General features: G+C 40.7%; 1 protein-coding gene across 5 annotated transcripts in view; it reads right to left on the bottom strand.

Annotated features, from left to right (window-relative positions):
• BRIP1 (BRCA1 interacting helicase 1) overlaps nucleotides 1-22345 on the bottom strand; it is a 50271-nt gene that overhangs the window by 5538 nt on the left and 22388 nt on the right. For all 5 annotated transcript variants that reach the window (XM_066202087.1, XM_066202083.1, XM_066202085.1 and 2 more), the window contains 5 exons: nucleotides 12748-12907; nucleotides 12277-12398; nucleotides 3786-3898; nucleotides 2286-2368; nucleotides 617-922 (listed from right to left, as the gene is read on the bottom strand). In XM_066202087.1, coding sequence (XP_066058184.1) covers nucleotides 617-922; nucleotides 2286-2368; nucleotides 3786-3898; nucleotides 12277-12398; nucleotides 12748-12907 — 784 coding nt within the window. The remainder of the gene's footprint in view (nucleotides 1-616; nucleotides 923-2285; nucleotides 2369-3785; nucleotides 3899-12276; nucleotides 12399-12747; nucleotides 12908-22345) is intronic.

Below are 22345 nucleotides of genomic sequence, written 5' to 3'. Positions count from 1 at the left end.
CAAACAAAAGCCCAGATGTTGTAACTATCTTAGCACACGAATTGTCTTAATTAAATGAATAAATTAACAGGCACGTAAAGGTAGAACACGGCTGGATTTGAGTTTTGTAATCTTTTAGATTGTGCTCTTATCTTATTCACCTTTCTTGACTGAAATGAAATCAGAACCTTTCCTAAAATTTAGGGATGGCTTTTACTTGTGAAGCTGGAACTAGAGGAGATCCCATGGAAGGTGTCTCACAGCAATGTCTAAACAACAGATGTGCCTTGAACCAGGGCTCAACTTGCAATAATGTTAATCCTGATGTGTTTCAACTGTATTTTAAATGATCTTCATGGTGTTCAATGGAAAAAGAAATTAAAATGAAAACATTTTTGATTGTGCTATAAACTTATCAAAGATTATTCTTTTAAGACAACCAGATGGAAGGCGAATTAATTTCAGTCTGTTGGGCACAGCTCCTTCACATTTGCGAATAATTATCATTTTCCACTATAGCACTTCTGTAATTTTAAAAAAACCCATTTCTTTCCTCCAAAAAAAAAAAGAAAAAAGAAAAAAAAAGATGCAATTGCCGTTTGAAACTGGGGAAGTTTCCCAGTGGAAAGGAACGTACTTTGTTTCCCTGTTGCCATGCTGTCACTTGGCTGATCCCGCGCTGTGGCACGAACCGAGCTGACGGCGGCGGTAAAATCAGAATTTTGCTCCTGACTTTGAGCAGGAACATCAGGGGACAGAGGAATGGTGGCCTCCTGTTGAGAGCCCTGTGAGAGTTGCCTGGGGTGTGCAGGGCACGGGGAGCCGGGCTCTGAGGGAGGGTCCCCACCCCGCTGGTTGCGCAGGGCAAAGGCGCGCAGCGACTCCAGCGCGCCGCCGAAGCTCCCGTGGTGCCGCAGCTGCTGCCGGATCCACTTGGACAGTCCTGAGGGGAAAGAGACATCTCACTGCAAAATAACAGCACAGGATACTGTGAACAGCACCCTGAGAGTGCAAATATTCCTCTGTAGGCATAGTCCCAAAGATTTCAAGGATTTGCTCGTGAAGCTACAACGATTCCTCTTTCCTTGATTGAGCCAATGGCAGCAAACTAAAAGTATCCTTCTTTTTTTCTGTTAAGAGCCTTTCCCTTTTTCACTTTCCCCACTTTCTATTTGGAATTTTTTCTGACAGTACTGGAATAAAGAAGAAATTAAAAGTCTTCTTTCTCTCCCTAAAAAATTCTTAACTCCACAGGGAATTTTCTACTAAATATATCACAACAATGACCTCCCCATAAAATGTCATCTTCTGTATTGGTTTTGCCCGTATTTCTTTTTAGGTTCAAACTGCTGCCTTGCACAGACATCATTTTATTTCTTTGATGCCTGGGTGTTCATTCTGCTTGTAATCATGAATTATTTAAAAGCAACTTACACAGCGTACAGCTATTTATTATCATATTAAGTGGGTCTGATAAAGATTTGAATAGAATGAAGCTTTTTACAACTTTGTGTCAGATCAATTAACAGGAACTCAGAAACAATCACAATTGTTCTACAACTACAGGATTTATTATATCCTGCTTCTATCAAAATGATATTTAAAATACTTAAATATAGGATGTCTTGAGCAAAACAGTTTTTTAGATGATATTGGAGCACACAGGGGTCAAGTAAAAACTGACTGCCTTGATTTCAGAATGCATTTTTGAACCCATTCAAATATTCTCTGAATATCAATTAAAAACAAACAAGAAAAAGCCCCAAAAAACAACAGAGAATTTCACTCTTCTCTGAAGTTTTACTTTTTTAGAGAAAGAGATCTTACCAAGTCTTGAACATATGGATTTTTTGTGCTCCTCTATGAATTCCTTGTGTTTACTTCGATAATTTGGATGTATTTTAGTACGTCAGAGAAGGAGCTGGACTCAAGTGCAGCAGCTGAGCTCCACCTGCTGACTAAGTCCAGCATGGGCTGCTGAGCTCAGCTCTGCCCAGCAAAAAGAGCAGGGACAAAGGTAAAAACACATCCCCAAGCAGTTTCTTTTCTAATTTTTATTTTATTTAAAGGTTGTGTGCAGGATCTGTTTTATTTCACCTGCATTTATTTCTACCCAGCATAAAACTACAAACAGAAAACCCTTGTTGTATATTGAATATTCAGCAGGTCCATTTCTGTTCCGTGGTTGTGGCCCACTGTGACCCTTCCTACTCACCTGGATTTGTACAACCACATTTCTGCAATTCAGAGTTTTCAGTATTTTTTTCAACATTAGGAAGTTTCCCCAAAAGGTTTTTACCTCTTACCAGTTATGTATTTATTGGGGTTATTCCTGAAGCGGTCGTCAACTAAAATGAGAGCCCCCCAGTCATTCCTGTGCCTTATGCACCTAAAAGTGAGGGGAAAAAAGAGGGTTTATGTAATTAGAAGGCACACAGCAAAAAATCTGTGGGAATTAGGGAAACAGGGATTGCTCTGAGTCAGTTGGAAGATGCAAAATTAGACAAGAAGTGCTCTTCTACTGTAGGCACCAAAAATTGTTCCGGGTGTCAGGGAAGCTCCACTTTCCTTCAGCTGTTGAATTTGCATGAAAACAGCTAAATTAAAAATAACCCACACAAATATTCAACAGCAAATCAAACCACACCATTAGTTTTCCACTCTTAAGTGGGCAGTGTAAATGTTGTAGAGCTTCCTGCCAGCTCGGTGGAAAGTTCTGATTTTATCAAAATCCTTCCCCACATCTCAGGTTTGCAAGGTTTGGCGCGTGGTTTTATAAGGAATTTGTACCTTTATGTCACAGTGGAAGCCTATTTTCTCCATTTAAGTTTAGACCATCCAAATGATAAGTTAAACTATAAGTAACTGTCACTCAAGTTGATTTAAGTTCAAGCTGATTTCACAGTCATTATTTCACTATTGATATTCCACAACTGAGAATTTTTTAACCTATTTTAATTAATGCTCTTCTGTTCCAAAGAGTGGTTTAGGAAATCAGGCCTGTAACAACAAGAATCCACAATGAGATTTCCTAATGTCACAATTTATCTCAATTTTTTCCTCTCTAAGCCTTCATTTATGTCATCACATTTGCATTAGGACTAATTCAAAGAAGAAGAGTTTTCCAGCTGCTCTTTCTGTGGCTCTGTATCCATGACAGATGCACCTATGAGAGATATGGATGCCAGTTCCAATCTTTATTTTCATGATAAATTTTGTTAAAGGAGGATGAATTAATTCTACCCTGTTAATAACATTTGGGGGAATTTTTCCATCTAGGAAAGGGAAGCTATACCACTTCTTCAAAATCTGTGGAGAGATCAGTGAGCACAATAATTGAATTGACCTTTTGCAAAGGTCTGAAAAACCCCACTGCTATTTCTCCCTTTCAAAAATACTTGTAGGCTAAATATCAAACAACTGTTCTGAGCCCACTGAGAGTGTGAACAATTAGTGCATTGGAAAAGTCCTGAGGATCTTCAAATGCTTTAAAGCCCAAGAAATATTTGTCTTTGCTTGCGCTTTTATTTTCCCCTGTATATCTGAACTATGAGCAATGAAACTTCAACTAAATTGAAGTGAATGTAAAACAAAATCTCTGAATTATAACAATGCCCAAGTGCACAAGAGGCTGAAAAGCAGAGAGCTGTCAGCACAGAGCAGCTCAAGAGACAAAATTTGCAATATGAGAGGTTTGGCCTTACCCATCCCTTTGTGCTAAAAGTGGGGAATAAATCCTTAAAGATCTCCCTAAAAAAAAGTTCTACAAATTAATATATTACAAGTTTTAGTTCTGTTTATCTCACCTTCCCAGGGCTTGGTTGAGAGCTCTGTAAGCTTGAATTTCATACCACTGACTCCCTGATAAAAGGCCTCTTGTACTTTTGTGCTGGTCATTGTACTTCCTCTTTAATTCAACCTAAGAAAGAAACCATAAAATATTTGGTTTATTAATGCTGTCGAAAAGGAGGTATTCTAAAAGGGGAAAACCAGCAAACATCGATTAAATAAGAGAATACATAAATTGTACTTCAGTGTTTCAACTCTGTATTTTGTACACTAGCCAATTCTGGCTTCTAAAATTGCCCTTAGCTGTGACCTGTTCCAATAATTTAAATGTATTGACATGAGCAGCACACACTCATCCAAATCTCTGTGCCAGAGAGAGAAGGATAAACTGTTCAGACAGGTGAAAAATCCCCAAAGCAGGTACAGGGAGATGGGCTCCAAACCCCAGATTTATTGGCTCTTCCAAAAGGAAATGCCCCACTGGAGCTCTCCATCCTTCCCTTCACCACAAAACCTCACCCAGAGCTGGGACCAGACCCTGCTTTTCCCAAGCGAGGGTTGAGGAAATCCAACTTTTCTTCCTCTACAGAAGCTGCAAAAGAGTTTTAGAGACAGAGGGGCCTCTCCCGAGGACCAGGAGTGAGAGACACCAAGCAAAATTCCCAGTTGGCATCATCTCCTGAGGTTTGGAAATGTTTCGCTGGGGAGCAAGGGGAGATCAGGCAGGGAAAACCCCTTTTCCCCTTTTTAAAAACACATCCCCGATGCTTCAAAACCTGGAATGAGCTGCCCAAGACATCCCCCGCCTGCCCTTCCCAATCACGTGGAGAACCACACACACTGCCCGGTGTGAATTGGAACAATTGGCATTAGAACATTCTTTATATCAAAAGGATTTATTGTTATTATTATTCAGCGAGTGGAATTGAATTTTTTTTTTTTTTTAAACAAGCACAAAACTACACCAAAAAGGGTCTTTCTGTTGCTCTTTTGTACAGTATTAACCTTTCTAAACTGACAAGTGAAAGGACACGCTTCAGGAGAGAAAACAGCAGACTTCTAACCTCTTCTGACAGGTAACTTTCAACTTGCATTTGGATAAGAAATTTTATTTTATGTACTTATGCCCTTTAAATTGCCTGTCAAATTTACAAATTCAATCTTTACAGCCAGAAAGTAAATTCAGTTTGATTTCACAGATTTAATATTTGTTCCAGTCACTCAGAATTTACTGACTGGCATGTGAGGTTTCCTTTTGTAATTTTCCAAACAGAAGATGATTTCTTCTGAATGGTTTATGAACATTAAACCATTCCTTAAAAAGGGACTTGGCTTTATCTGAGCATTTCTACAAACTGAAATACAACCTGGAGAAAGAAAAGGGTACTGCTCACCTTTGGAAATGAGGAATGATGTTGGAAAAGTTCACTGAAGCCTTTAAAACATAACCATTGACAATATACTCATGTGTGTGGTTTGCATTTGTCTTCTAGCCCTGGTCAGTTTTGTAATGATTTATTTTTTTGAAGAATGTTGTTATCAGTAAGATTTTGGCCATTTGGAACAAATGGAGGTTTACCAGCCCCTCACTTTGCTAACAGTGTTGGAATAACTGCTCCTGTGTCTTATGTTGAAAAATGAAATTATTTTTAAATATGTGCATAAACTCACTGAAGTAGCAGTCAAATGCAAACCAGTCAGATCATCTAAAATAAAACACATTATTTCCACATTCTTCTAATACATGTCAGTGTTATCAAGTTTATTGCTTGTGTGCACACCACCAGTGACACTTCATTGCTCAAACTCTATAAACCCCATTTTTTAATATAAAATCCCATGAGTTTGGGGGGATTTTTAATCCAAATCCCTTGCTCTAAGTGTGTAACCTATCTCTAAAACCTCCTTATATTAATTTTAAAGGGGTTACCAGAAAATACCCATTTTATTTTGTCCCTCCTGCCTCAGCAGGGACGATGCCAACCTGCCTTGCTGCGAGTTCAGTTTGCAGGGGGAGGCTGCTGCAGGTAAAAGGCCAGGGCCTGTCATTTTAATGCAATCAGAATCTATTTCATTGTGGAACTGCTGCATTCCCCCCCATCAATCCCAGGCCAGATTCAAGCTGACATGTTACATATGTGAAAAAGCCAGTGCCTCCTGCTAGCAAATCTCCACAATGTGCAGGAAAGCACAGGCTAGAAGGGATTAGTTAAAATGTCAAAAGACAGCCTTTTACTTTTACCTGTTCATCCTTAAAAACATCCTCCCAGCTCTGGGGCAGGATTTGCAGACAAAGAGCTGCACAAGGCCCCTGGCAAGCTCTGCCATCCTGTAGCTGTCACCCAGATTAGGCTTTGATCTGTCTGGGAGGTCACGGGCACAGCCACGTTCACTCCAATCCCCCCACGTTCCACCTGCACAGCTCTCCTGCTTTTAATGCTTAATTAGCTCGACATCTTTCACTCTGCAATGTGAACTGGGAAACAGCAGCGAAAAAAGATAAATGCCATGAACAATATTTTTTTTTTTTTAAGGCTTGGGAAGATACTTGGAGGCAGTTTGTGCTACAACTCGAGTGTATTTTTCAAACAGAATTAGCAATAGAGGTTCTCCTCCAATGGCAACAATGTTAAATGGCATTGGGTACATTAGATTTTAAAATAAGTTACCTGTGGTGATATTCCTTCACATGAAGAAACTCAGATTAATTCAGGATATAAATTGATTTATACTGTGTTGACCATGGATTATATGAGTTAGTTTATGGCACAAAGCTGAGAAGAGCAACTCAAAAACTACAGCTTGGTTTTGACCCCCAAAATAACCTGCAAATTCCCACACAGGATCTGCAGCCTTTTAGCAACACACCAGGCTGACCCAGGTTTATTCAGAATGGACAAACAGTATTTAGCAGCAAGGTACACAAATATCAACCTCTTATGGACTAATTATTTCTAAAGAAAAATCAGTCAGAACACTGATTGATTGAACTGATTTATCCCTGCCAGTACCACAACATGAAGGTTGAATGGGCTAAGCCCATTTGTTTGTTTTGTGCAATTTAAATCAGCAAAATGAACCGTGTTTGGTTTTTAATGCATTACTTCGCTGAACCAAATGCAAACTTTGCTTTTTAAGATCAAATATAAGTAACACTTTGGAATTATTTTTGTTTGACAAGTCAGGCCTATTCTTTGCTAGGACATCACCTCTCAAACATCTCCAACTGCCTCCTATTTGCTGTGGTAGGTTAAAGGAAGAGAAAAGAGCTGGGAAAGGCCAATGTCACTGGGGCTATGGACAGGTGGAGGTGGCACACCCACGCCTGGACCAGCTCATGCTCTTCCCTCCCCAGCACTCTCCTCCATGGAAAGAAAAACCAGAAAATGGATAGAAATGTTTTCTGCCTTTCCACTAACTTGTTCCTCTGGTTTTATGAGGGGAAAAATAGTAATGAAAACAAAGACCATTGCTCACATCATCCAAAAAAAAGGTTTTTAAAGACACATTCATGTTTAACATCTACTAATTCCCCATGTCTTAAAAACAAACAAGCAGAAAAAATACCAGGTGGTCACTCCCCACTTCCACCCCCAGAAAGACATAAAAATGTTTTTTAAGCAAATCTCCAGTCCTAAAAATCTCATGTGTCCCCTTGGAGTCTCTCTTCCACCTGAAATAGCAATAATTAGAATTTTTCAGGAACACACTTGCCATCTACTTTCCTCCTGACGAATGCCAAGGAACCATAAAAGTTTGTGAGTGCAGGGAAGTTAAGACATGAAAACCCATTTCTTTTCTTTTACATCAGAAAATTCCTCAATAGAAGCAGCATTGAACAGTGCAGCATTTCACTCACTTCAAAAGCAGTAACAAGGGCTGGGAGGTTTAAGACAAATAATGCGCATGTAAAGAGCTGGGTGAGTCACTGAACAAGCTTCAAACACCCTCACCTCTCACAGACCCACTCAAAGCTGTGTCTAAACACAATATTTCCATTTATTAACCCACAGGAAAAGGATATTATGGCAGGATTTTATCTTTGAATGTTCCAAGCATTCCAAGGGCGGTGTTAATACATAAATAATATGGAATTAGAAAAATGCTTATTAGCTGAATTTTACCAAACTAGATTCTGTCGATTACAGTAATTTATTAAGGTCATTCTGATGAGTTCATATAACTAAATAAGGTCACTAGACACAAATATAACACTTTTATTTTCCCGTATAAATACCGCATTTCCTTAGAAACCCCCCCCCCTCAAACCGTGAATGAGACGTGATCAATATTTGTACTGCTCAATTATCAGCAGGATGCTGTTACACAGACATTGCTCAGGTGACCTTTTCTGCCTGGAAATTCCTTATGTGCACTTATCAAAACTGCCTTCCTTGGATAACACTGAGAAAAAAAAAGGAAGCAATCCAGATCTCAGACTTGCTCTGTCTCACAGGGGACGTGGAAAGATATTGGGATTAAATGGAGATATAATCAAAACTAGAGGGAGAAAAAAATGGCACAAAAGTGGCAAATAAGCCACAAAAGAAATATCTCAATTTGTTGAGATAGGAGAAGAAGAAACTTCAGCTAAAGAGCTGCAAAATTTTTGTATCCTGAAGTCACATAAAGCCCAGAAAACTGTAATTGAAGTGATGACTTCCTTTGTGTTACTAGTCAAGACAGTGGAAACAATAAAGGAAATAATTCCCACTAAAGGCAAACTCCAGCAATGCCACTGCTCAGAACTCCCAGCCTTAGTGAGTTTATTTGCCTTGCACATCTGCTGATGTGAAAGAGTTTGACTTTCTGCATTTTTTGCTGTATTTTGGTCAAGTTTCTGCTGGCTGCTCCATGATTAATTCACTCTCCTGCAGCAGGATCAAAAGCATCTGGAGAGGTGGAAGTGCAGAAATGCTCTCTGGGCAGGGGAGCTCAGTGCCTGCACTTCAGAGCTGCCCATTATCAACATTTCGGAGCGAGCTCTTTCTTTTCAGCTCCCCAAGGTAAGAACAGTAAATTATGACTTGAACTAAACAAGTCACACTTGGCTCCAAAATCAGATTTTCCTACCTCTACTTTCAGGTCCCAGAGGTAGGCAGAGGAAATCCTGGTCACAGCCAAAGAAGTCATTTTTGGCTCTGAAATAAATTTTCCTGCTTTATTCGAGCCAAACTCTACCATTGAGAGCACCAGAGCTTTGAGCAATCCTTGAACATTTTCTTTTATACTATTTTGTTTTAGCAACCTGATTCTTCAGCAATATGAAACCCTCAGCAATAACACAGAATTAGGGGGTTGGCCTCTTTCTTCAATCAGTTTTGTTTATAATCAGGCCCTATTTCTGAGCTTGAATCATTTCTCTCCCCCTAACCCTGACAAAGTGTTTTAGACTCTTCTCTTTGTGAAAAGCAGTGAACCTGAGATACAACATGCCTAAAAATATTGAAGTGAAACTAAATCATTCTCTTTAAAGCCTCCACAGAAAGTACTGGAACTTATAAAAGCACACGGTTCCTTAAGGAATTCAAATGTTTGCCCTTTAGTACCAGGATTTGTGGCATATATTTAGGACAAACATATGGAAAAACTAAAATTGGATATTATTCATCACGCTTGACAATGAGTTTCTTGCCCAAGATTGATGTCTGGATCCAAAATGCTACACTTCAAAATATCTAAGAGAAGTTAATTAACAGTATGTTAGCATCAGATAACACATATGTGGGATTATCCATCCCTTGCTGCCACATTATTTATGTTCTCTAATATTACAGCTCAATCAAGTTACAAATCATAAAACATATTTAGAAAGCAGGTTGATCACAGACAAGTCATATTAGTGGAGATGAGCCAACATCAAACTGCCAACATAAAATATTGCTCTCCAAAGGTCCAATTCCACAAAACCCTGCTGGTTGTGCTCAGTCCTGGGAGTATTAAAGGGATTACTCACACAAGTAAAAGCTCTGTGCAGGAGTAAGGGGTTATGGAATTGAGGCTTAAGAGGACTTTTATTAACCCAAAAAGCAGACATTCAAGGGTTTTTTCATGTAGAAGCCGAGCATTTTTAGTGATTTAAAGCAATCCCAGAAGCATGTAATTCATGGCTGCTCCAAGGGAATTGTTAATCAGTTGCATTTCCTATTTTGAAAGGAATGTCATTATTAATCATCTTATCAGTTTCCTCCTCTGGTACCTCTGCTGAGCACCCATTGCTGTGGGAGAGCCACAGATGCACAATTTTCTGTCTATGTCCAACCTGACCTGTGTCACTTTGATTTGGATTTTGTCTGCTGAAAACTCAAGGTCCTCCCCAGAAGTTCCAGGCTTTACCCAGTTTTCAAAAATCCAAAGAAACACCACACAAATTGTGGGTAACTATTCTCTAAACTTAAACTGTTTCATTTGGGAACTCCAATTCCTCTCCTGAGCTGAAAAAAAGATGCTTAATCTTCCAAATTTCTTTTCTATTAGTACAAAGGTACTAATAACCTTCTTCAGAGTGACCCTCCTTCACTTTATCCTTCTTGCAACTCAGCTGGTAAAAAAAAAACCCACGAGAATTAATCCAGAATTTTTGGGGATCTGATAACCCTAAAGCCTTGAGCAAAACCAAACCCCTGTTCAACATAGAGGCATTTAAAATAAAACCCATTTCCTCCAGCCTCCTGCAAGGAGCTCTGTAAATCTCATGCTGAGAGACTGGTGCCTGCCCTTCTCTCATCCAGAATTGATCACTGCAGAGCTTTGGGCATTCCCAGCTCTAAACACACACACTCAGACCTTGAGCTGTTTGCAATTTGGCAGCTACTGGTTCTAGCCCTACTGAAAAATTTAGGGGCTTTCTTCAGTCTAATTAAAAAAAAAATAGTTCAACAGCAGGCTGATTTTTAAAATACATTATCAGAAATGGGCTGTAGTGCCTGTGATTCTGTTATTGGACATATTTGGTTGAACTCAAGATAAAATCAAACCATAATCCGCTGTGAAGATAATTCACCCATAACAGATATTTTTCAACCTCACTTTGTATCATTTAGAACCCAAACCCATTGACTTTCAGGGAATCATTTGGTATTAATTATAAAGTTCCAGCCATACAACAGACAAAGGATTTCCACCTTGTCAGCACATGCCCTTAAAACCCAGCACTTCTAACTCTAGAAAAAGAGGCTGAGTACTCTTTAAATGTGAATTTTTTACACTACAGTAGAGTGCCTTATATTTTAGTAGGACAAAAAATGTTGTGGCTGAATAAGTGCTCCAAGGAATTCTGCAAACATTGGAGGAACTGCACTAACACAGCCTCCCTGGTCCTTGTAGGATGTGGGTTTTTCCCAGCAAGGCTGGAATTAGGCACATGCTGCAGACAACAAAGAAGCCTTTGCTTGTTCACTTAAGCTCAGAACACATCTCTCAAACCAAAGCTGAGTCTGTTTGGCCTTTCAAGTGCAAACCTATGATTTTCTTGTTTGATTTGGCATTAGTGAGCACCAGAATCCAGCTGCTCCTGGTATTTATTTATCCTGGGATCCTTCACTTTGTTTCTTGGCTTCGGAGAGCAGTCCCAAAAGCTCTCAGGGGAACACACAGGACAGGGCAGGGACAGGGACTGGGAGCAGTGGCACAGACCACTAGAAAGAAAGGGCATTAAAAACTAACCAATAACAAACCTTTCATTCAGTAAGCAGAAAGCCTAGCAAAATACTTGTCTATATTTATTGGCTTTCTTTTCCTCTCAGCTCTGCAGTGCCTGCTCTGATGGAACATCATCTCTCAGACAAGCCCTGCTCAAGTCAAAAGGAAGAAAGTGTTGAGGTGGGCAATTACACAGCAGTGCAACAGGATGCTGCTTTCACCACCTCCTGCAAAACACAAATAGGCTCAGATTTATTTAACTGCAGCCATTCCAAAATGCTATTTTTACAAGGAGCTTACAAGTGTTTGCCTGAAGTTACACGAAGCTTGAATATTCCAAAGAGTGCTGTCCTCAGTATCCAGGAAGAGTTTATGTTGTGTCATAAATTCATGCTTCAAAACTGCAAGCTAATAAAGCAGCACAAGCTTGGAAAAGGTTCCCAGCTCCCCCCTGTGCTGAAGTGGGACACATAATTACACTAAAGAAGGCAATGGGATTAAAAAGGTGAGAATGGGCAAGCAATGGGACATATACAGTTATATTGTCAAATAATAACATAATTAAACAACCTTTATCTCTCCACCTGCTTGCTGCAATAACCTGCCTTATTTAAAGCTGCTCCACCTCGTACCTGTGCAAGGTAACTCAAAGAGTTCAAAAGGGATGGAGAGAGGTTCAAAGGTAAACACAGAGAAAAGGTATTTTGTGCACATTTAGTGTGTTAAAGATGACATAAAAATCAAATCTATCTCTGAGGTGATGTCCTACCTGTTTCAAAGGCAAACACAGAGAAAAGGTATTTTGTGCACATTCAGTGTTTTGAAGATGATACAAAAATCAAATCTAACTCTGCAGTGATGTCCCACCTGAAGGTCCCTCACGTTTGGAAAGGGGATTCCGATGGTCACAACTGCCCTGGCGTTCTCATCACAGAAATCCAGCCCCTCGCTGACCTTCCCTCTGCACACAGCTATCAGGAGAGCTCCATCTGCAACAGCACAGCAATTAGCACACAGATTATCCCAGGGAGAAGCTGAGGATCAGGAGAAACTGTCACCAAAATCTTTTAAATAGCTATATTTATAATAAAACACACTGGCTGGAAAAGGTGAGTGGCTATAAAAACAGAGACTTGCGAGAGGGATGGGATTAACTCCACTTTGATCAATAATATTCTGATTTTGACCATCAAATAGCAAAACAATTTTACATTCTATAACACAGAGGTAATAAATTCTGCAAGAACAATGCGTACCTACAACAAAATGTTAAATGTTAAACCTTGAATTTCACTTGAAGAGTCTGCATCTACCATTCTGAAGGGCTGCAAAATGTACCTTTTTCTCCTTTACATTTGATGGCATCATAGTAGATTTGCAGCAGCTCATCAAAGTCACTCTTGGCCCCTCCCTGGGGCTCTGCAACGACAGTTTTAACATCCTCCAGCTTTCTCCACAAGCCAGTGTGCATCCAACGGTCCTTTAACTTGTCCAGCATCTGAAAACCAACAGAAAAATCCATGTCAAACACTTGAACTGCTCAAATAAAGCACACAAAGACGTTTTTTAAGTGATTATATTATTCAGTTTTTGTATTTGGAAATGCAAGTTTTCCTACCATGCACACAACCTCAGCTGTGCAGCACTTGGGAAACAGGGAGGGGCACTTATTTTGCTAATTAGAAATAATGCAGATTTTTGAGTTGTCAAAGCAAAACTCTCTAAATGTACGACAGTGGTCGCTGAAGAGCATCTTGTGGTATTCTCCAAAGCAGAGGAATGTCATCCAAAGAAAAATGGAAGTCACCTGGGTTTTTGATTACAAAGTAAGATCAGAAACAAATTCCAAATTAATTTGAAACAAGCCTTTATATCTTAAATTTCCAGAACACTGCAATACTTGAAAATGTACATTGAGAAGTCAGGGGAGGAAATATTGATGTAGGATTTCTGAGCCTCCTCTGCTTCTTGTAGAGCCCATCATTTGTTACACCCATCACATCCTGACCTGTGCACGTTTCACTCCAAGTCAGAACATGTCCAAATCTCTCAAGCAAATAAACTTGCCCCGCTTTTAATGCAAATACTGAAAATGTTGCACTACAGAAATCAAAGCTAAAAATTAGCACAGAACCTGAAGTCAGCTGGGTGGGGGTCATTTAGCAAATGGATCAACTTCTACATTGAATTTTATCAAGTCAGGGAGCAAAAAAAGTCCCTCCTTGGGCTGCCCTGGAGACAAGGGCAAGGTGAGCAACACTTCCCAGAGTGAGCCAAGGAGCTCTGGCTCAGTGGACAGAGCTCAATCCTTTATTTCACCCTTCTGCTGCTCAGTGATCTTCGGTGTGTTACTGACTGTGCAGTGACTGAGGTTCAGAGATGAGATTTAAACTCCCAGATCCTGCAATAAGGGCTGTGCTCTTAATGTGTCTGCACTTCCCTCCACTCCCCTCCTGAAGACTTTTCCATATTTTGCTCCAGGCTACATAAACTGCTCCATCTGGAACCTGCACTTGCCCTGCTTCATTCCTCCCAAAGCCACAGCATCCCTTCCCTGCAGCCCACTTGTTTCCAGTGCACTCCAGCCAAGCTCCAGGATCCTGAATGGGGGATTGTTACCAAAATAATCTGTCCTGGGTCCAAAGCCACAGTTTAAGGGCTACTGTGAAGCAGAACTAATGACAACTAATTGTTGTCACATTTGAAAATTTATAGGGAAGTGGTTACAAGGCCCTTTGCATTTTTCATGTCCTCAGCATTAAAGATCTGAGCTCCTTCTCTGACACGAAGAATTTGGATGGGTTCCTTACAAGAGGGGATAAATGCTGTTATTTTGCATTTTCCCTGTTTTCTCCCAGCCTCTGCTCAGGGAATTACTCTTGCCTTACTACTGATGTGACACCATTAGCAAGCGAGTACAGAGGGAGTAAGTGATGAGTAGTAGGAACAGTTTCCCCCACACACAGCTGTAGCTGCAGAATACATCAGCTCTGCTAAATGTGTCCGTCCTCCCATCTGTCCCCTTCCCTCCCAGCTCTGTCATTTCCTGGCAGCATCCTGCCCGTAATCTCTTTTTCTCTAAAGGTTGTGATCCTGTGACTGAGCAATGAGCGTCCATCTTGCCATGCCAGCCTGCTGCGGTGGCCTCAGTTCTTGGATGTGATGTGGAGATAATTCTGGGAAAGCAAAGCAGCAAACACATTACAGCCCTAAGTACATCCATTTGGGATGTGCCAGGGACTGTAACATCATTCACTTCCCACATTTCATTCCTGCTGCTGTGGAGCTGGGGCTGCCTGGGCCCCACTCAGCAATCCCTGCTGAGCTGGCTCCTGGCATTGCCAGGCACAGAACACAGCAGAATTTCACATTTCCATGGATAAAACCATCCAGGCTTTGACTTCTAAGGGTCACTCACTCCTGATTTTCTCCTCTCCCCTCATCCCACCCAGTGGGATTTCTCACCAACACACCCCTAGGAAATGTTCTTCCCAGAAGGGCAAGATTCCTCACAAAAACTCCTTAATCCCTCAATTCCACTGTATTTCTCCCGTATTTGAAAGAAGTAAAATTTATATTCAGAACTGCAAAGATGGCAGGAGAAAAACCTTGATCCAAATTCTTAAGAAAACATCTTTTCTCTTTGTGGGTTCCCCAGTCCCCCCCAGGTAAAGTCCCCCTTGGACCAAGCTTCAGGTCTCTTATTTAATTGACAGCAACCATCACAACAGAAAATCTGTGATTCTGATGGAAATGTGGGAATTATTTATGAAAGAATGGAGCAATTCATTTAATTCACACAACAGCTATTACCTCTTCCATTAATGGAGTTTGCTAGATACGGAAACTTTCCTTGTATCCACAAAAACACAGGACCCATGGCATGGACAGACACTAAAACAACAAGAATTATGGAGCTGACTGAATACAAATAAATAAAATATAGAACACACACATGCCTCAGAAGAGCCAGGAACCAAGTGCGGGTTTCTCATAAAAAATAATTTCACTTTGGGTTGGAAAAGTGCAAATGGGAGCAAGATCTGATGCCAGGAATCACAGGAAGGGACCATTAATGCCCCCAGTCAGTCACTCCTCCCACCCAAGGGAATAATAGTTCCTGCACTGGAAGGCAGCCTGTGTATATTTTATTAAATCCCTTAAAAATGGATTCTCAAATGGTTTATTAACAAATGGTCTTCCTCCAAGAGAGCAGAAAATCTTGTTAGAAAGAATCTGTCATCTTCCCATGCACCGAGGGATGTTTACCAGGATAGCTTTTCCCTTTTATTCCTCCCTGCAATTTAAAGCCACCTGTAAGCTATGATCCATAAAAACTTGGAGCTCAGGGTGGAGCTCTCCCATCCATCCATGCCAGCATTCCCTTCTGAAGCAGTTTTGGAAGGATTCTGCAAGTTTGGGGATGGGGGGAGCTGTTTTCTCACCACCTCCTTCCATTCTGCTGCACTTCCAGGCCAAACCCTCCCGTGTGTGCCCACAAAGGAGCAGCTTTGCCCCTTCTCCATTTGCTGCTTGGTTTTATCCAGTGCCAAAAATCACATTAGGGGGCTCCCAGGTCATGAAGCAAACCCAGAGATTTGTTTAATGTGTTTTACCCTAAGGCGAGTTGATTGTAATTTGCGCCATTGGATCAAACTTGGGCAGTTAACTTCAGGGGATGCTGGGGATGTGCTTTTCCTGCAGGATCCATCCTGACAGGGAGTTGTGGAGTAGGAAATAGCTGAGAAGAGAGGTGGTCTAACAGAAAAATTCTGGCTTATTTTAGTTCTTGTCCTGCTCATTTCTTTACATAAAATATTTCAGCACTGATTCACATCATGAATGGATCAGTCCTTGTCAGGAGAGGAAAAAAGGCATCACAGAAATAATCAAAAGTGCTTGGGGAAACAACAAAACTCCTAAAAATATCCAAGGATGCCCCAGAGCAGTCCAGGACAAAAAGGCTAATGACCTAACAAGCATCTGACAGCAGAGTAAAACATCTCTGACTTTAATGGGTAGTTTAACAACCCCTAATTATTTAAAAATAATTATCATTGCAATTGCATTGTGTCCTCGTGCACCTGTAACACCACAAGCTGCCTCGTTTCCCCCACATTTATACAATAACTGGACAAAAGGTATTTCAAGGTGAACACAGCTCACGCAAACATCTTGCAAGCCTTGTTAAAAATCTGCCATTATAGTCTAACATAACCCCACTCCTTCAAACTTTGCTTTTTTTAATCTTGGTTCTGTGTAATGATATGGAGTTACACTGTTCATTGTTATTCAAATATTCAGGTAGTCGGAGGAGAGAAGGGGAAGAGCCATTAGGTTTCTCTTAATAAAAATCACAGTATTGGCAGCACTGTTAGTGCAAAAAGTCTGAGCTCCCCAAGGGAGCAGCATTGATCTAAAAGCCTTTTCCCTGTGTTTGCTCCCAGGATTTTTCTTTGTGAATAAGCACTGCTTCAAATCCAAGCGTGTCTCCAGCGGGCTGGAAACGTGTTTGAAGGGTCAAACAGAAGTTCTGCAGGCAGCACAAAACTCCAGAGATGGCAACAGGAGATCAGATGCTCCACACGGGGTGTTCTCCAGGAGAACTTGGTTCTGATAGAACAACAGGGGGAATAAAATTCCAGTGGGAATAAAATGGAGTGACTGGGACTGAAATGGAGTGACTGGGACCCAAAGGGAGCCCCTGGGAATGAAAGGGAGGGACTGGGATTGAAAGGGAGCGAGTGAGAATAAAAGGGAGCCCCTGGCACCCGAAGGGAGTGACAGGGACACAAAGGGAGCCCCTGGCACCAAACAGGGCTCTCATCCCCCCCACCACCATGGAGAGAGACTCCCAGTGCTGCTCTAACCATTGCTCTGCAGTGTTTGTATCATGCCAGAAAAATAACAGGAGGCACAACCAAACAAAGAGGATTTTTTTTTTCTTTTTAACTCTGAAAACTCCTAAATTCAGAGAGACTGCCGAGAAGAAACGCACTTCCCTCGATTTGCTACAAAAGGTTTCCCACCATTTGGGCTGCCAGGAAATAAACCAAGTACAGGTGGTTTTGTATAACAGGACAACTCAGCCTCCACCTGCATCAGCGGCCTCCTCTCTTCCTTTCAGTGAAAAGAAATATAAAAATTTACAAAAAGCCCCATACACTCTGACAGGTCCTGCTGCAACTTGAAGCCGTTGGGCTGCAGGACATCACATTTTCCACTCTGCTGATGTCAAGGCCCAGATGTTTTTATCATGGCTCTAATTCCAGAGGTGTTATTGCATTCCCTTTCAAAAGCTGCTGAGTCAGCTGCTCACCTACAGCTGCAAGTTTTTGTTCCAATCCCTCTGGTCCCAGAAGAATCACCTGGATGAAAGTTCTGCTTCCTTTATGAAAGGATGGAACTGTCCCTTTATTAGTGATAATCCTAAAACAGATCCAGTCATTAAATCAAGGCATTGCTTAAACGTTGGGGCCTTAAATTCCTGTTATTTCGAAGGAAGCCTGGAGAGTGGATCTGGCCAGATTTCACCCACCTTTTCTTGGTATTACAGGTTCCTATTAAATGAATTTCTTCAAGGATTAAGATGGTTTGGAAAAGTAGAGAATTAGCAGAAGTTATTTGACAGGTCTTGAACTAAAAACTTTGCCCAAACTTCTTATCAAATGACCCAGAGTCCTACAGGCAACTGAGCTCCAGGAATATGGGAACTCCTCACTTTGGGAAAAAAGACAACTTCACAAAAACTTTACCAGTGTGGGGTTAGAGGATCACTAATTCATTCTGCTTCCACTTCTAGTTAAAAAACAAACAAACCAACCCCAAAACAAAAGCCAACAACAACAACAAAAGGGTCTTTGAGGTTAAAAGTGAACAGAAAGGAAACAACAGAAGGAAGAAAGGAAAGAGAGGAATGAAATGGGAATAAAAGATTGAAGGGACAAGGACAAACTGCCTGGAAGGATTGGTTTGAAAGGAAAATTGAGTTTCCTTCCAGACACAGGAGGGAAAGTATTTGGGCTAACTATCCAATAAACTCTGATGTCCATTACCCCAATCTTTGAAATCCTTTTGGAACAGCACCCCAGAACTATTAAAAATAACCCCATAAAAAGCACAATGTCCCTCAACAGGAGCAAAAGGGATGAAAAGCAAGCAAAGAAACCCAACCACATTTATCAAAATCACCCAAAAAATATTCCCCACTTCAAGAAGAACTGAAAGAATATTCACCTCTGGGCCCCAAGTCATTTACCCAATCGGCAGAAATAATTTACATTTCACCTTTTCTTCTTCTTATACACCCCAAACAGTTTTTCAAAAGGTCATTTTAATCATATTTTTCACCAAAAAAAAAAAGAGAAAAGCCTCAATTTTGCTCAACACCCAGACATTTGCACTGCTCTGGGCTGGGACTCCACCAGCCAAGAATAACTGAGGCCATTGAATTATTTAAAGCAGTTGTTTGCACTCAATTAGATTTCCATGAAAGGTTAAGCAAGAGGCTGATTCACAGCCCCTCCTCATGTTTGTGGGAGGGTTCTAACACAGGAGCAGGTATTCAAAATTCATTCATTTCAATGACTGAGCCAATGCAAAATAGAAACGTGCTTTTTCACAAAAAAAAAAAAAAGTATTTTAAACTTCAAATTACATTTTCTCAGCTTCCAATTCTAACAGATTTCATTTCGAGAGAACGTGAAAACATCTGTGCCAAAATATTTCATTTCTGAAGGAAAATCCACTTTCAAAACAGAGCTTTAAATTCCCACTGTTAATAGGAAACTGGAGAGAAATACTAAACATCCATATGAATGCACATGCACAGGGTAACCTTGTCTTTATGGACCAAAAATAAATTGATTTAATCAATTTTAAATTGATTTGAATGGAAACAGGCCACACAAGGGTGTTACTCTTATCAAGCAGAGGTTCCACCTGCACATTTCCAACTATTTATTATATCAGGGGGCATCACCCAGCAATGCAGAGCAGGATTCTGAACCTGCCTGGTTCCCTCAGTACAAATTCCAGCTGAATTCCTGCCTGATTTCCCTTCCCAAAGATTCACAGAGCCTCTGGAATGAAATGATCCATAAGAGCAAAATGGAACATTAAAAAAAAAAAAATGGAATTATGAATCCAAGGGGCTGCACAGGGACCTGGAGCCACGTTCCACATTGATTGTGATATTTTACACTTCTCCCAGAATTCTGAAGGAAGATCCCAGAGACTGTGAATTGTCCCAACAGGTGCTCATGGGGTCTGTCCTCACCACTCCTCCTGGGAAAAAGGTGAAAAAAATCCCAAAAAATCCTGCCTTGGATTGGAAATCGACAGCACTGTGCTATTTCAGGAGATTTTTCACTTAATCTATTTCTTCACGGGAGAAAATGAGTTTGGAGGATAAAACTTTAAAACCATGGAAGTGTGATTTGCAAGAATTTCCATGGAAAAGGTGTCTTTTGAAACTGAGAAGTACCGTACTTATTCTCTCAAAAAGAATTTGAAAGGGACACGAAATAAACCCAAATATTTAGGGCCAAGAATGGTGTCCAGATCCCCACATATGGTGGGAAACGTGGGGTAAAATCTGTGCTCATCCACACAGACACTGAGGGGAAATAAAAAAAAAAAAAAAAAAAAAAAAAAAAAAAAAAAAAAAAAAAAAAAAAAAAAAGAAGGAAAAAAATTAAAGAGATAAAATTCCTGTGCAACACAACTCCATAATTCAACTCAACCCTGCCCACGGTGAAAAACCCCTGTATTCTGAACAAGCTCCTGATCACCATGTGCACACTCCAGCACAATAAAAGGTGAATAATTCATCATCATTTTCAAAGGCAAAGTATGCATCACTCAGCTCGGGGGCAGCACGGGGGATTTCACCGGCAGCGTTTTTCTTTGGGGACAGCGACAAAGTGCCGCTCGCCAGCAGGAAACTGAAGCACTGAAGTGTGTTCCATGTGCCATAAATCAACACTGCAGCCACAGGATGTCTCTCTGGTCCCAACATACCATCAATTTTTCAATAAGCCCCTTAAATAATGAAAAACGTGAACGGCGACAACAGTAATGAAAAATGAAATGTTTTGCACGCCAAAGGCTTTAGAATAACACGGGTAATATGTTGCTTCTGCAGCTAAAGAAGCTTTTTTATAGAAATCTCCCAAAAAACCCAACGTGTCTGCCCCCCAAACAAGCTGGAGAATCTTTGTTCAGTCTTTGAGCTCCGTGGCAGCTGTTTAGGAACAACCTGGTTCAAAACAGGGTTTCTTCTGTGGTTTTAAAACTAACCAAGACAACAAGTTCTGTGTTCCAGGAACTGCTTGTACATCCACCCTAGGCTATCATTACACCTTCCCATCCCAGGGAGGGAAAAGCCTTCATGCAAAGAGAGTTCTCCAGAAAAAAAAAAAAAAAAAGATTTTTAAAAGGATGGTTTAAATCCCGGTCTGGAACAAAAAGGAAAATGATGAACTGGTCACAGATGAAGTCAATATTCACACTGAATGTTGGATGGCAGCAGTCACTGCTGCTCTTCCCCAGCCAGAAGCCAAGCTCAGACATCTCTGACCTCTTTGTTTTTTTTCAGAATAAAGGAAAAAAAAATAATCCCAGGTTGTGTGAGCAGTGAAGCACAGAGCCCCTGGGAGGAGTGAGCCTCACCCCAGGCATGGGGCCAGGCAGGGCCAGGAGCTCCCCCAGGAGCTGGGACAGGCAACTCCTGGCCCTGGGACCTGCCCCAGCCTGCCAGGGGACAGCTCCGAGCTGCCTCTGCTCCCTAACCCAAGCCCAACAGGAAACATTTAATGTCCCTCCACCACAGTTATCAGACAATTCTAATTAAATATATAAGGTAAGTATTTCTTCCAAGTACCCGACTCGATCACTTCTCCCTCTTTGCCTTCTGTCCCCCTTAAAAAATAAAAATAGAAAGAAATAACAGACTTTTCTGATTCTTAGGAAAATGATTTCTCACCTCGTGATCAAAAATAGGAAGTAAAAGCTGAAAACGAAGTTTTTGCTGTAGCACATTGCAAGTTGTTTTGAAATATTTTTGCTAAAAATTAGTCCATTACTGAGCTGTGAAATGAATCAAAATGCAATGAATACTCTTTAGAAGACACCACTCACTAATTAAATCTTCTCACACAGGAGCTTGCTTACCCTACCAGGAGGTAAAATTGATTTTCCTCATTTTCTGAGACACCAATTGATGGCTCCCAGACCCCCACAACGATGCCAAATTTCTCTGAATTTAAAGTAGCCCAAGTATTCTTTACAATACATTTAATATTCAGATTCTTGTCTGAGCTGTTACACTGCTGATGAGGAACATGCTCCCTAAATTAATCCTTTGCAGTTATTTCCTCCCATTTCTGGTGTTTTTCACACTTGAAGAAGTCACATCTCTCCCACATCAGGCATGAAATCTTTCACAGACATGGCAAAGGGACCGAGAACTCTGCGGGCTCTAAAGGCTCAGAACAACATTCATGGTCAAATAACCTGGGCAGGACACACCTTCTAAAGAATAATGTTGCTTATGGATATTATTCCCTGTTCACAACTGCTTTCCTTCCCTTTTATTAAAAGCTCCTGGGGAAAAAGGCATGTTCACTCTGTTATTTACTATCAGGACTCCATCACTCACAGAGTGCAAACTTCTTGACTGTGAAAACTCATTTTCAATGCAGTTCCTACTTAAATAGGAGGAAAAATATGCAAGCAGCACGTGTTAATTACAAGAAAATTGGAGCATGTGTTAACGAGCTACAACAATTCAGCTCGCAGCACTTTGACAAGTCAGAGCTCAGAAGTGAGAAACAATAATAGATTTTTTCGTTTATTTTCCTGATGCTGTCTGCTCAGGGTATTTAAATTAACAGTGTAATAAAATATTAAACTGCCCAACTCTCAGGGTGTGAAA

The sequence above is a fragment of the Chamaea fasciata genome, unplaced genomic scaffold (genome assembly GCF_029207755.1).
Source record: "Chamaea fasciata isolate MVZ Bird 193981 ecotype frontalis unplaced genomic scaffold, bChaFas1.0.hap1 SCAF_21, whole genome shotgun sequence".
NCBI lineage: Eukaryota > Metazoa > Chordata > Aves > Passeriformes > Sylviidae > Chamaea > Chamaea fasciata.
The sequence above is the reverse complement of the archived record's forward strand: the minus strand, read 5'-3'. Positions and strand labels throughout refer to the sequence as shown.